General features: G+C 38.8%; 1 protein-coding gene across 1 annotated transcript; it reads left to right on the top strand.

Moving 5' to 3' along the window:
* The first annotated feature begins 9470 nt into the window (after nucleotides 1–9470).
* LOC116253685 (adenine phosphoribosyltransferase 4-like) lies at nucleotides 9471–14137 on the top strand. The gene is made up of 6 exons (XM_031628622.2): nucleotides 9471–10034; nucleotides 10203–10313; nucleotides 11484–11576; nucleotides 12041–12190; nucleotides 12987–13045; nucleotides 13814–14137. Exons 1-6 carry the CDS (start codon nucleotides 9911–9913, stop codon nucleotides 13865–13867), a joined length of 591 nt encoding a protein of 196 aa, XP_031484482.1. The 5' UTR covers nucleotides 9471–9910; the 3' UTR covers nucleotides 13868–14137.
* Nucleotides 14138–15548: the final 1411 nt, after the last annotated feature.

Raw genomic sequence — 15548 nt, 5'->3', positions numbered from 1 at the left:
CATATGTACTCCACATTTCGATTAAATTTAACAAGAAAGTTTTAAAAAATAAAAAATCATATTTTTTTTATTGGAAGAAATTTTGAACTTCTCGCCACACAATTTCCAGCTTCCCATTATATTGAACTAAAGCTTGAGATGGCAGTGGAAACTATATACATTCTTCTAGTGAATGTTAGGCAATGAAATTTGAAAAGAAGATACAAATTCAAAATGATGCACGATTCAGCCCTGCCCACCCACAAAAAAAGATCATTAGTTCCCATCAATCTATCACACCATGCAAGTCGAAATCCAAATGGTTGGGTGAAGAGACGATGAAAAGGCCTTGTCGACTTTTATGATAATAGCAATGTTCTCTGCATTCATATCTATCTTTCATTATCCTACTGTAATACCGCTTCCAGTTACAGATTACAATTCCTTCCTTTTTTTCTTTCTTTTCCTTCATAGCTAGGCAAGGTGAGGTTAGGCAGGTAACGTGCACCTCAATTGTGGAACGCCAAAACTTTTTCTACTTTGAGTATCTCGAGTCCCAACTCCTTATTCAGATCAATGAAGCTCTTTCTGGCTTTACTACGTAAATATTCAACTTCCAACTTCCCCAAATCACAAGCTGTTTGAAGCCTAATAAAAAGTTCAGTCAATCTGGAAAAGGCAAATGCACTTAAAAGTTAAAACCGATCATTTTGATATATATCAAACAGCTGTAAAATATATTCCTTAGAAATCAGTGTCTTCGCACCTTTGGCATAGAAGGACGCGTTCCGGTTTTGTCAGTTCAATTGCCATAGGCTGTGCTGATCAAAGGAACTGTGCTGACATCATGGTTTCAAATAATATTCTCACAGCATCTTGATGTTTTCATATTGACATAATAGAAAATAATAATTTTTGTTCTTAATTTTTTTCTCAATTCATTCTAAGCACTTTGCTTCAGGGATCTAAAAGAATAGCAAAGTGTTTGCTGCCTTGTTGGTTCCAGATTTCTGGCCGTTGACACGTATGTTTGAGAGTTTTTGTTCTTGACATTTTTATTATTAATAGAAGTTACCTGGATGAATTAAAATGTTCGTTATCGATATCACGCAAAGTCAAATAACTATATATCTGCAAAAGTTGTTTCTGATATAAGTACCATATGTTATTTAGGTGTAGGTATAAATACAAGCTAAAAATTTTAGGTTGCTGACTTTTATCTGATCATGAAAAGAAACATGATTGGAGAGTCAAGAAGACAAAAAAAAAAAACCATGGCTTTTTAAGCATGGAAAGCAAGATTTTTTAAACTTTTGTTATATTTGCTATACATGTCACAACGTTATCCGATTTTCCTTAGCAAAGATTTCTCAGAGAATAAATTTCTTAAGTGGGTTTTAGGATGTTTGAAACTATAATTTTGAATGTCTCTACTATGAACTCCCTTGTTTCGTTTACGCTCCATCCAATCGATCCTGCAAAGAAAAACTATTCATTTCAAATTTAGAGATTTTTTTCCTCTGTGGGGATCTAAAGATTTACTGTATGTACGATGCAAAACTAATTTATGCTTCCCTTTTATGTGAATCGTATACTAGTCTTTTTTCTGCCATTTCTGGTTATAAGCATTAAAAGTGGAGCATGTGATTATTAAGCACCGCCTGTGGAAGATGAGGCTCTGTGAACCTGTGATTGTTGGTGACATGATCTACTTGGTTGGGCAACAATCACAAGTTGAGAAAGCATAACCGTCAATATTCCTCAACTTGTGATTTTTCCTTCTTTTCTTCGTAACTTTTTGACCAAAATAAGCGTGCCGCCCTCGAGGGTTGCCCCGTTTCATTGATAGAGGATCAGGTGAAGGATTTTCAGCTGTCGCTTTTTATTTTTTCTTCAAACCGTGAAACATGCATCTGCTAGCGGGTCTCCACCCACAGGTTTTAGCCAGCTGCCGACCTGTTTCTTTGGATACTTCAATTGGTTTTAACATCATTGAAATTGACTAGTGATTGGATTGTTTGGTGGCTCAGCAATATTTCCTTAGAATGTCGTTACATGATATTATATTATACTTGATCTTGAACGTAGTTCATAATTATATGCTTTGGAGGCAGCAAAAGCCAAAATCTTCCGTCTTGTAGCACTTTTTAATTGGAGTTAGGCTGTAAGATAGCCTCTGGCAAGATTGGAACCCGTACCCTTTTTGCTACGATAGGGTGAGTTTAGTTGGCCAGATATCACCATCAACCTCGGCTGACGCCATGAGATTGACGATCGATGTGATTTTGCTTGTAGTTATCCATTTCAAATTTATGTTTTATACATCAGTGGAGGAGCCAGAAATTTTGGGTTAATGGTACTAATGCTTCGATTGAAACTTTTTAAGGGGCAATGAATCTGTGTAAGGTATTAATACATAAATGAACAATTTATGTGGACTAGTGTGAACAAATTCCATATCATCGTCTATGTGCCACTGGTTTTCGCATAGTATTTTGGAAAACATAAGAATACTTATCTGTTGCCAATCCATATAGTATAGATACACCTGCAGGCGGTTTTTACAAATCTTCATTAGTGGCATCTAGAAGAACAGTTAGGTGTGAAGTAGTCGCAAATGAAGAGTGCCAACAAGAGCAAAGAATTTCTGTGTGTTAGACATGTAAATCATTGACTGCAGAAATAACAGACCTCAGTGGAGTCTGCAAGTCCACTTGAAGATAGGTGGCCCATGTGTGTCACAAGCTTGTCCAAGGTCTATGATAGATGGTTGATGATGTAGACAGTGAGTGAGACTCGATGTGACCCATCGAATCTATCTTCGTTCTACCAATCTTCTGAATTTCAATTTCAACTATTACTTGAAATTTGTTGGGTCATTTAAATTCTTGTTTAGCGACTATCGTTTTGTTTCTCTGTGTGCACTCATCATAGATATGGAATCAGAAAGATTGCCAAATCATTTGTTCTGTTTTTCTTGCCATTTTCCTATAAACTGCTTCTGTGGATGGCGCAGCGAACAATGTGACACATACCTCGAAGATTAATATTCTAAGCTTTTTATGTCCCATTTTGTTTTTTAGAATTATTACTGTCCAAACACTGTATCCTTATCTTCAATTTAAAGAAATGGATGATGGAAACAGAAACATGGTGCAGCAGTTGGACTTGGACCACCTCTATTCTGATTCCCCCATCAAGAAAGCCCTCGTCTTTGTTTGGATCTAAAGACAACCCAAGTGGGCTACAAGGAAAAACAAAAGAAAAAATTGCAGGCCCTTCAGTTCTTCCGAGACCACCATGAGCCAAACAGTAGTTTTTTGTTTATGCATATATCAATGAAGTACAGTAATCAAATGGCCTTCAAGATAAAACAGCAGACATGACCCTTCGTGGACCATGTGAGAGCCACACCTCTTGCTGTAGGAGATAATTGGATCCAATTCAGTAAGATCATATGCGAAGTACAGAGATGAACATGCGACTAAGAAAGAAGATGAAATCCTCTGCCTTTGCTTCGAAAATAAAATCTTGCTAGGCAACAACAGGCTGATCCGTGTTTAGGGACACAATAAGTTTTCCCTTTCTATCAAAAACATTCTCAGAGCCAGCTTGGAATGGGACCTCATTTTCAGAGAAAAAAAAAAAGAACTTTTCTTTGACGTGCTGAAATTTTGTTGGGTAAAGGTAGATGTTTATCACGTCTTGTTCTGGTTGTCACTTTAGTGTAAAACCCTATGTGCGTCTCTTTTGCTTATTAAGAAAGTCTCTCCATTGATATGGCTTTGGAGCAAAGGGATGAGTCACCTGGGTGCCATCTTTTTTCCGTTTGACATTTAAAGGCCTTAACTCCGTGCAGCTACCTACAGAATACGAGTACAGACGGCAGAAACAAAGAGACGACATAAAGTACTACGTACATACTGCGAAACGGGAACGGAATGTCATTTGAAAATGATCTTAGAAGCCAAGAAAAAGAAACCATATAAAGAAGGATGAAAACCAAAAGCCAATAGCAAGAAAAAGAAAAAAACATAGCAGCAAAAGCAGCAAATTAGAACAAGGTATAGCATATGAAAACATATAGAGGAGAAGCATGGTTCAACCATTAAGAAGTAAAACAGATCAGCCAAGAAAGAGAAACATATAAGCGCTTTTGCTGTATAGAAGCAACTTTCCTGTCTTTAAGAAATTAACTGCTCCAAGCTTTCTCTCTACTGGGGAGAACATAAATGTTTGCTTTGCTCCCCCTTGAGTTGTTTCTCTCTCTCTCTCTCGCTCTCGCTCTCTTCTGTTTCTTTTAAAAGAATATGACCAACCCCTAAAGATGATACTTTTTTTGGATAATCTTACTCCTCGAAAAGAGAACCTGCGTTAAGGAGCGGCCACCATGCCTTGCAAGGATGAAATCTATCCACCGGAAGGTGCATAGTGTAGGCCACGGGGCCACAGACGAATGGTAAAATGCAGCAAAGACCGTCAATGGAACTAAAAAAACAAAGAGAATTAATACAGATTACAACCCTCTTGCAATGGTAAGGCATGTGACTGCCAATTCTGGTCACATGAACCAATGATTGGCATGTTGTCACCGAGGCACACTGCAAAAAATGTGTTGGGGAGGACTTCGGCAAATTTTGCGGAATCCCGCTGCACGTGGTAGTTGAGATTGCAAATATATTTACCTATTAAATGAGGAGTACTCTAAGGGCCCATTATGATTATTGTTGATATTATTGTCTTCATTAGGGCTTTTTGCCAAAATGGGTCGTGTCTTTTGCAGGTTTTTGCCAAAACATTCTTGTATAGGTCTTAGGTCTTAGACCTCCGCCAAATTGCTTGTAAATTAAAACACCTTTTTATAACAAATGACCCCATGAAGTTGTATTTCTTTTTTTCCTTAATAGATGATTAGTACCAATCACAAACTTCTGATGACATCAAGGAGAAAATTAAACAACAGAATGACAGGGTTGGGATTTGACCTAGGGTCTTCAAATTAACATCCTTCACATTTTCTTTAGACCATTTCCTCATCGCCACCTTTAAAGTTCTGGCTATACCTGTAATCACTAAATGAAAAAAGAATTCAAAAATCCAAATGCTTTTCCATGAAAATGGAGTAGTGACCTTTAGAGATGTTTAACAGCCAGTAAATCAATTTCGTAAGAGCAGTTTGTGGGAAAGGAGTAGATCGCGACATCTAATAAGAGAGAGAATGTTTACTGTCATACATTATGAATGCAGGGACCATTTGGCCAAGATTAAAAAAAACTTACCAGTATTTTTTCAAAAAGAGCTTTTGAATGAGCGACAAGTTTAAGCCTGAAACACAAATCTGTTCAGTTGGTCCAACCTGCCTTCATGCCTATCCTGATTTCTCATCCATTCTTGACTGTTCGGCAATCAGACATGCTGCCATATAAATCAGTGAGTTCGCCACTGAAAAAAAAAATACCTGTTGCTATGAGTAAAAATTTTAAGTTCCCACCTTCTTCATCAAAATTAACCATTGTGAAAGCATGTGTTAAGAAATGTACTTTTCATACCTCAAAATGTGAAGCCGATATAAACATCGGTATCACAACAAAAATGTCGTCTTTCCATGATAAGATTGTGTGCTGTTCTGAAAGTTGGCGCTTTGATATTCCAGACAATCAATGAAATGCTTTGTTCTGAAAGTCATGATAATCTTTAAGATGGTACCTCCTGAAACCAGTAGAAATTAGATTGGAACAATAATGATTTCGGTTTCAGATGAAGTTGGTTCTCATCAATATATTGGACTTCTTGTCATAAGCACAAACAAAACCAACATTTTCCTTTTATGAAGACAATCGTGGAAATGAAACAAACAGTGAACAGCATGATTCAATCAATTTCAATACGCGTACACTATACCCACATGATGTGCCCAAAGATCTATTGGCTGTGCAAAAATAATTGTATATATAGCTAGTCAATTATTGATCGCCATTAAAAATGAGATAGAAAGACAAGCTTCTTAATATGTTTCTGCAGGATTAATCAGAAACTACATAGACAACTGGGAAGCTCTCCGTGAATTTTATCAGTAGGTACTCTTGAGCTTGTTCAATTCCTCGAAATATGAAGCCTAACCAGAGATCAACTGGACAGAACTCTGGCTTATAGGAGTCAGCAACTAACAATTTGAAAGCCCATGAAACTCGAAGTTGGCTTGGCGGCCCTTGAAAGTTCATTACTGAAGGCAGATTTTTCTTTTTAGTTTTTAGCAGAAGATATTGCAAGACAAATAATGGACGCGGACACCACAGTGCAGGAAATCATAATGGTGTCTTTCAACAGGATCGTCAGATCGAGTATGGCTACATGTTTGAATGATCATGATGCGTTATGTGTGTAGCTCCATCAGTAGCTACCGACAAATCTAGTTGGAAATAATTGGTGTTCTTCATTTAGTGCGATAATGAGCTGTACCTGGTTTCTCTTCCAAGTTGGTGAAATATGGATCCTCGAAAAACTGTCAACATCATACGAATAAAGAGGGGAAGGACGTATAGATTTCTGCATCGTTGATTAGTTTACTTACTGATGGAACCAAAAATTGAAGGCGTGAAAAGTAAAGTGCCAAGTTATATATACAGTTTTGCTTTTCTTAGCAAGCAAAAGAAAATTTAGTGTTCCTTATCGGTCGGTTCCTGATTGGCAGACCTCCAGTTGATAAAAAATTATTGACGTCTTCCTGTTTATAGAGATTGCGTCCCACTTTGATATTGCTTTAGGAGAAGCTTCAAATTTCAAAACAGAATTTAACTTGGTGGTATTTACATGCCATTTTCCGTCCTATTATGAGACAAAGATTGGAGGAATGAGATGGTCTACGGCTATGAAACTGGCGGGATCTTCGTAGGTGTTTCTCCTTCGACAAGCTAAAATGCTGCTCGTACCTTTTCTAGGGTTGAAGAAGAGCTGTAGGACTTTACAGCTGCCCATGTGAAAGTTCAAAATTGATTGAGCAGTTGGAAAAGAAGGAAGAAAACCAAAAGAAGTAGACACCAAAATGAGCTGTTTGTGAAATTAATTTCAGAAGGTTATCACCACGAAAAAGAAAAAGGTTCGAGTCCCGTTTGATTGTTGTGGCAGAAAGAAGCCGGGCGTTTTCATGGGAAACGAGATTTTTTCCTAAAGTGAAAATATACTCCACTTCGAAAGCGATTGCCGCACTAAGGAACGGCCACATGCATCACTTTCCCCTCCTGGAAGACTTTTGCATGAAAAAGAGTTTCCTTAGAAGGAGGGTGCCGCGGGAAACACTTTCATAGGAAATTAAAAAGGCGCAGAACCTGGTGCATAATTTTAAAAGCTTGCACTTTTCTAGGAAACACCAATCCTGCAAACCCAAATCCAACACACATGTTCATATTCACCTTCTACTTAGTTCTCCTTTCGACGATTTAGTCATATATTCAAACACGTTAAAATTGCATATATAATAAGCTGAGAGAAAGAATCAGTCCACTTGATCTCAAGTAATAACACTCTTAATATCAATATTAACACTACTCTTCAATACTATTTAATCTTCAATACTATCAACATAACATTTAAGATACACTACTCTTCAATACCATCTTTTAAGAATTAAATTGAAGATGTGACTACAACATGACACTAAATCCCGACCATTGTTGTCATACCCACCACATATATATATATATATATATATAAAGAAAGAAAGAAAGAAATGAGTGAACTGTAGAGTTGATTGAGGCTAAAGCACATGACATGTTGATCTCGAAGATCGAGGGGAGGGTGATGACAAAATACAATGAGGATCATCGTTTGGCCTTACTAAAAAAAGGTGATCCTACCACCTCTTTTGGCGCAAGTGGGGGAGGGGAGGAAGTCCCCATCTGCCTACTAGGTCCTCTCCCCTCCCATACCCTCGTGATCTTGCTTAGGATGTCAACAATTTTGATTTGAATCGGATGTCAAATTAAACCGTTGTAGAAAAATTCTGATTTAAGACTGAACCATTTTGAGAAAAAATCACACATGAAAAAAACATTAATATAGGATTTAGAAATTAGATCGGATTTCATCTCATTAGATCAAATTCAAACTTAAATATAAATAAATACCTGATTAGATTCAGAGTCGAATCAGATTTTGTTTTGAATAAATATTACATCTGAAAATCAGCAAGATTCAAATACAACTTTTCTTCACAATCTCAAATGAAATCCAAATATGTGAATATCTGAAAAAAAAAGTAAATACAAATAATAATATACTCCTTGGATCTAAACTGTAGTCGCTAGATGGTGCTTGTCTGTGTAAAAGTAAAAGTTACGGTGGTTAAAGAAAGCGTTACCTAGGGTTTTACACTAATTGGACACTGAGTCCGACATATTAAACAAGCATTGATGCCAATTCTCTTAAGTTCCTCGGTTAATAATCCAATATCACACTCTCAAAAAGAGATCTAGTGTTGGATGCCCTTTAATTTGACTTGAAAACTTAGAACAAAAGAATAATATCAAGAAACGGTGTCACCAGAATGCGTCACTTGCAAATTAGCTAGCTGCATATGAAACATATTATTGTTTTAGAGGTCGATATAACGTTAAATAAAGAGCTCAGTATAACGTTAAATAAAAGTTAGTAACAAAGATGGGGCCCAGAGAAGGTGAGGAAAAAGACAAAGCCACCTCGCAGGTATGAAGCTCAAATCGTACGGTTATCTCAGACACAGACTTTATTACGCAGCTCTTTTATTATATTTTATAATTCGCCAAAAGGATGAAAAAAAAAAAAAAAAAACAATATCGATGCGGGTATTCTCCTTCTAACTTTTCCGGTGGCAACGCCAGGGAAGGGAGGGACCTGATATTGGATCCGTCGGATCTTGTGATGTTCAAATTCGAAAGTCGGAACCATTACTGCCATGGGTTCGTAGGCAATGGATTTCACGATGGTAAGTCTGAATCTGAATCTGTATCGATATCGAATGGCATTTTGGATCCGAGGTCACTGGATTTTGAGCCAGGATGAAGTATCGGGTCGAAGCGCGACCCGGGAAGGTCTGGCGGGGGGTAGGGCGGTCATTTGGGGCCGTCGAATCCAAGCCCCGTATCTCTCTCGTGCCTCCCGTCCAGGTGGTCCCCATGTATCCGCAGCCCAGAGATACGCGCTCGTGCTGGTGTACGGAGTGAGTAGATCCTCCCCCTTACTTGACAGCTGGCAACATGCGGTTGGCAGCGACACTCCACGTCGGACGGGCAGTCCACCGTGGCAGCTCGCTCGTCCTGAGGCCCGGGGCCCACCCCGTCGTCCTGTAGGACCCACTAGGGCCATCCCTCTCAAAGGTAGCCGTTATCTCTCGTAAATGCGTGATTTTGTCCTATTTTCTTGAGAGAATTTCGTAATTTTCTTTTCTCATTTTGTTGTCTGAAATGGGAGTTTTACGATCGACGTGAAAAATAAAAAATGGGGAAATGTTTTCCAGGGAAGGATCGTCCTCCCAGCGCAACGCCGAGAGCCAACGAAAAGGAGGAAAAAACAGAGAAACGTGGACAGTGGAGAGGGGGAGAGAGGGAATGAGAAGGGAGGAAGAAGGAAGGAAAAAGCGATACGATTTTTAAGGAAGTAGGGAGGAAAATTTTAATTTTTCGAGCATCACTTTCTCCCTCTCTCTCTTTCAGTTTCTCTTCCGCCCTCGCGTTTAACCAAGCGGCCGATCCTTTTACTTCTCGAGAAGATTTGCTCTTTGGCCTCGTGCAGAGAGCGACCCCCCTCTGTCTTTCCTTCTCTTCCTGCGTCTTTGTTCGCCTCTGGACATTTTCTCCTACTAGCTGAGCTGAAAGACAGCTGCATAGGCCCTCTCCCTCATCTGTGAGGAGACGACCAAGACTCGACAAACTTGTTGGTGTTGTTTGGTCACTGGAAGATGATGACGGAAGCCAAGCAGGAGGTGAACAATGAGAAGAAGCCGGAGGAGAAGGTAGTGGACGACCCCAGACTCCAAGCCATCTCATCCGCCATCCGTGTCGTTCCCAATTTCCCGAAGCCGGGTTAGCCTCTCCTCCCTTTCCTTTCTTTAGCTTCATACCTTGGTAGACTTTAGTCTGCATGAGCTTCTTTGTGATGGGCGGTGTTCTTGTTGACTGATTCGCTTTTTTTTTTTTTTTTTTTTTTCTGTTTTTTGTTTTTTTTCTTATCGGTGGCGACGCTGGAGATAGGCATAATGTTTCAGGATATTACTACTTTGCTGTTGCAACCGAAGGCATTCAAGGACACCATCGATCTCTTCGTCGAGCGTTACAAAGACAAGAACATCTCCGTCGTCGCTGGTCTCTCTCTCTCTCTCTCTCTCTGTTCCGGAGGCCACTCTTTTCGCATTGCACATCGATACATTTAGTTTTTCTTCCTTGTACAAGATTCATCCCTTATACTCTTTCTTGCATAGTCTCTCTCTCTCTCTCTCTCTCTCTCTCTTCTCTATACTTCTCTTATTCTCTTCCTTTTCTTTTGGTTATTTTTGTGTTCTTCAAAGCTTCATTGCATGGATCCTTTTCTTCCCTCGTATGTGTCTGCCCGCGCGCGTGCCTGTGTTTGTGTGAGTGTCTGCGTGTGTTTATTTCTTCACGGAGAGCACCGCGGAAAGGAAGCTGATTCCAGGGCGTGTATGTCCGTGTTTCACAGAGAGCAGGGCGGAGAGAGAACCGATTCGAGAACTAAATGGGTGGCCTGGAATTGGATCCCTCACCATGCGAGTCTGCCAGCTCTTATGGTAGAAAGGCAGGCTTGGTTTTGGATTCTGCTTACCTGGTTCCGTTCGCCGATTCCCACATGTGCTCTGCCGCTGTTGGTCTTCCTCATTTCGATCTCTACCCATCTCCTAAAAATGTTTGAGATTGTTCTCACCCGCACACCCGCATAGTATCCTTTTCTATTTTTCTTTGTTTGAAGATAGGATTAGGAATATTGGTATTTGATAAGCCTGGAGCATGTGCTGATGCACAAAGGAGGAAACAGATCGGTTCTAAATGCGGTCTTACGTGCATCGAAATTGCAGATAATGGGAGTATAGAAATCGGTATAGATTGAAAAAGCGTCTGCCAAATTTTTGTTCGCATGTGTCTGACACAAGATGATGATTCTTTCTATGCAGCCATTGTCCTTCTAAGTGGTCCCATGATCTTGTCTTTGATCTCGTTGTGCTCCACCCCGTCAGAGAATATAAGACTTTTGTTTTGGATGGTTTCTCTCAGGAGAATTAGTGGACTTTAAGAAATTGTGAAAATGGTAGATAATTAACTTTGGTAAACTACCTTTTGCGGTGTCTTCTTATAATCTGAAGTATGTCTGTCCATGACTTTTTTTTGCTCCTCTGCTTTGTTTAGGTTCTCTATTGTTTGTGCCGATTTGTTTTGGTCGGTGTTCAAGAAGTTGTTTACTGATTCTGTCTCTTGTTTCCCGTTTTTCCTTGTTCTGTTATGAAATAATTGATGAATGGACAGGGATTGAGGCTAGAGGATTTATATTTGGACCACCGATTGCTCTGGAGATTGGTGCGAAGTTTGTTCCACTAAGAAAACCAAGAAAATTGCCTGGTATGCCATCTCAAACTAATATACATGGAGGAGATGGTTAGTTTTAATTTTCATGCTTATTTTCTGGCTTTCTATCATGGTTTAGTAAGTTTGAGTGTGTCAAGTCTTGTGTGCTTAACTTCACTGCGAGTCGCAATCAGTGCATATTCCATATTAGTTTTTCTAGACATTAGCTTGTATACTTTTTTTTTTCTTTGGATTTCCCTCATTATTTTGGTATTTCTGTTGCTCATAGTGATTGATTTAGTAAATTTCCTCTCTATTCAAGTTCAAGCAATTTTATTGCAGTTCCAATTTTGAGTTTTGTTTTTCATAGTTTTCTCCTTTGCAAGTACGTCTACTTTCTGATCACCTGCTTAACGAGCATGCATTGGTCGTTGTTTGACCTCTATTGGTCATGCACCCGTCGATGAACATTTGGCTGTGTGAATTAATTTATCCGACTTCATTCCTTTTTGCCTCAGGTGAAGTTATTTCTGAAGAATATGTCCTAGAATATGGTACAGATTGTCTTGAAATGCATGTTGGGGCAGTTGAACCTGGTGAGACTGCATTGGTCGTAGATGATTTAATTGCAACAGGAGGCACTCTATGCGCAGCTATAAAGCTTCTCGGTGTGTTTTGTCTCCACCTCTTGAAAACCAGCATCACTTTTGAGCTTTGCATCGGGCAACTTCAAATCGAGGCTAAACATAGTTGATAATGCATTTTATTTTTTTCATAGCAATCGATGTTCGATTATGTGGTTAATTTGTGTGGCTGATTTTCATTATCCTGTGATTTGATGATTACACAATTTTCTGTAATTTCTTATTGTTTTTGAATATCAAATGCATCTAACTTGTTTGAGGAGGCCTTCGCTTTTATCAATGATCAGCTTAGAAGCTTTCTTGTTGGTTGAGCTGTCTTCACTGGTTGAGTGGACGTTTATCTAATCTTAAAATAGTAAAAATGTCCACTCTAAGTTTGTGTTTTTTTTTTTCCAGCGCTTCTTTTTGTCGCCAATCCAGCTGTAAATTATTGTTCAATGTTATACCGTCCTTGTCTTGAATTTCTGAAATGATTACAAATTGTTTTTTCTTTTTCTCTTTCTGTAAACTGGGTAGTGTTTGGTCGCAATTGGTTTTTCTGAGATATTTTCTTTTATCGACTAATCGGCTTTCTTTCTGTTTCTCCTTGGCTTGTTTTAGTGACATTGGAAGGCATGAACATTGATTTAACTGATGTAAATCTGTACTTCAATAGTTGTTTTATTTGCAAGACATTCATGATTTCTACATGTTATTCTGACACTGGACTCTGGATTCAGTGATTAGTTATTGTTTTGCTTTGCTCTTACATTTGGATGTCTTAGTAGGTCTTGCATTTTATTTCATTCTAACCGTCTATTGAGGACCATTCTTGTTGCAGAACGAGTCGGTGCACAGGTGTTGGAATGTGCTTGTGTAATTGAGTTACCAGAGCTAAAGGTATTTGTTCTGTTCTTAACTGGTTATGTTCCAGTTTTATTTAGACCATCATGTGCATAAATATTCATTTGTTTGTGTAAATCATATGTATTCTGCATGCGTACATGATATGCTTGATCTGAATGGTTGCACTTTTAGTAGCTTTGCTGTTTTCCTTTGTTAGATGTCCAAAAATAGGATTATATCTCTGGTTGCATTTCTTAATCTTTGGTTATGTCAGTTTGGTCACTTGGTGTGTTTTGACGGGTCCTCATGTTCATTAAGTGATCTCCATTGCTGATGTTTTCTTGTTGTAGAGGTTCTGACCTTAATTTGAGTATCATAAAATTGTTTTTGGACTCTGGCTGATCATGTTGACTTTGGTATCTACCTCTTCTATGCCAGTTTAGGAAACTTTGGTGGTTCTTCCTGAGGAAGCTAAACACTGAACTGGGAATTTTTGGATATATTTTGAAGACTTCTTGATGATTATGTTCAACAAATGAACATAGTACTCGTTTGAAAGAGTTGATTTGCATTTGTTTGTTGAGATCTTCTTTGCAAGGAATATTCCTTGTTTAATGTTCTGAGCTTCTTATGGTTGGCAGTGACTTTTTGTTGCAGTATCTGTGTCTGTTACTGTGCAAGTTTGGGATAATGTTAAGCCTTATATCTTCGAGTAAATTAAGTTTATTTTTTCTGTAACGGTATTGTGTGTTTCTAATGAATAAGTTTTGATGCCAAATATGTTGGATAATTTGCGTATAATGGGATGCTATATGTGTACAGGGTCGTGAGAGGTTGAACGGGAAGTCATTATACATACTTGTGGAGTCACATTGATCCAAGAGTTGTTGGTGGAGGCTAATACATTCTTCATTGGAGGAACCGTGGTCGACTACTGTGGCATTGTTCGCACGTATTCTCTTTGTTGCAGGCATCACATTGTTTGCATTTATTTTCTTTCTCAGAAACATCTCCTTTTTTTTTCTCTTCCTACTGGCTACTTTGCGAACATGAATCTGTAATTGTAAATTGTGGTGCCTCGAATTATTCAGAGCAGCCATTTTTGTTGTTGCAGTCAACTCATTTTATTGAATCTTGCTTGATCAATTCCAGCTTTCGTTAGTTGAGTATGTCTGAACGATACTCTGGTGTGAGATTATTTTGGTCGTCTGTATGCAAGCAAATGCATCTAAGTCTATATGGTTTTGTTTCAATAAAATTAGTTCATAAGGCTCACAGATTAATTAATATTATCATTTCATGATAGAGAGCCAATTATAGCCTGAGTTGGTTTAGCCATATGGATCTGCTGTTGTACCCCATCTTCTCCTTTCATTCTGCTGGTAGTGTAGAAATGTTTCGGGAGGCAAATAAGGCTTCAACTATTATGGATATAAGTTTCAATGTGTAAAATTGCTTGTCTTTGGAACTGTTAAAATTACCCATTTTATTCTCCTGACATCAGCAGCGAGGTGGGTATCCCACAAAGTTCTGTAATAGATCCCACAAAGTTCTGTAATAGCCCTTGGTGACGCTGTTGGTTTTAGTGAAGGCTTCCATGCCCTGGCCCGTAAGGTGGTCTCTGAATCTTTGTTTTGCACTTCCTGCCAATCGTCTGTTGATCAATTATATGTTTCTTGTCTTTTTACTTGGCAGCATAAACTTTTTCTTACCAGTATAATTTGGCATATGCATCGTCCTCTCTCTCAGCCGTTGAAGTCATGGGCTCACTGATTTAGCCGTGCATAAAGTGCATCTTTTGGATCTTCAACAGTTTGTCTTCTCCACAACATGTGAGGAGAGAGGTCCTGGTTTAAGATCATGGGTGTACTATTTATGTTGGCCACCACGCTCCAATGAGTCGGGTGAGGTAATGATCATGTGGGGCCGTCCACATAAACTATGGAAAATGATTGGACGAGGCACAATCTTGTCGATCCTATTTTCCACTATCTGAGAGCCCTTTGATCTTGGCACTTTGCCACTTTTGTTTTCTGCGACCTTTTCTCTGTCCTGTAATGGGACCTAAAATTTCTGCAACTTGAAATTTTTTAAAAAGGAACGTTACTTTTGGTTATTTAACAAATTCCTTCTTCAAATTTTCATCTCCTGATCGGTTGTGTAATGGATTACTTTTTCAACGGTGGGGGAACATGTGAAGTGTTTAACATTAAAATAAAAATACAGAAGTGATCTCATCTATAAGTTTTTTACCCTCTTCACATTTTGTCCGTCGATTGTCGGCCTTTATGTGGTGGTTCAGTATTTTCCTCCCTTTTCAATCATGTTTTATCCGCCTTACCTTCCTATTTCTTATCAGTTTTTTTCTAATGCCGGCCAAAGTTAATCAGCAGCTCAACTTCTACGTTCAGAATTTGTATATGTAGTAGCCAACATCACTGGCAGCTGGTGAAAGCATTAACATCTCATTGGCAGTCCGTGAAAGTCCGCCTGATCGTCGGTGGTCTGAGTTTTGTGGGAGCTATTCCTTTTGAATGCAAATGATGGATACAGACAC

Source organism: Nymphaea colorata, chromosome 4 (genome assembly GCF_008831285.2).
Source record: "Nymphaea colorata isolate Beijing-Zhang1983 chromosome 4, ASM883128v2, whole genome shotgun sequence".
NCBI lineage: Eukaryota > Viridiplantae > Streptophyta > Magnoliopsida > Nymphaeales > Nymphaeaceae > Nymphaea > Nymphaea colorata.
This window is presented reverse-complemented; position numbering and strand designations above follow the sequence as displayed.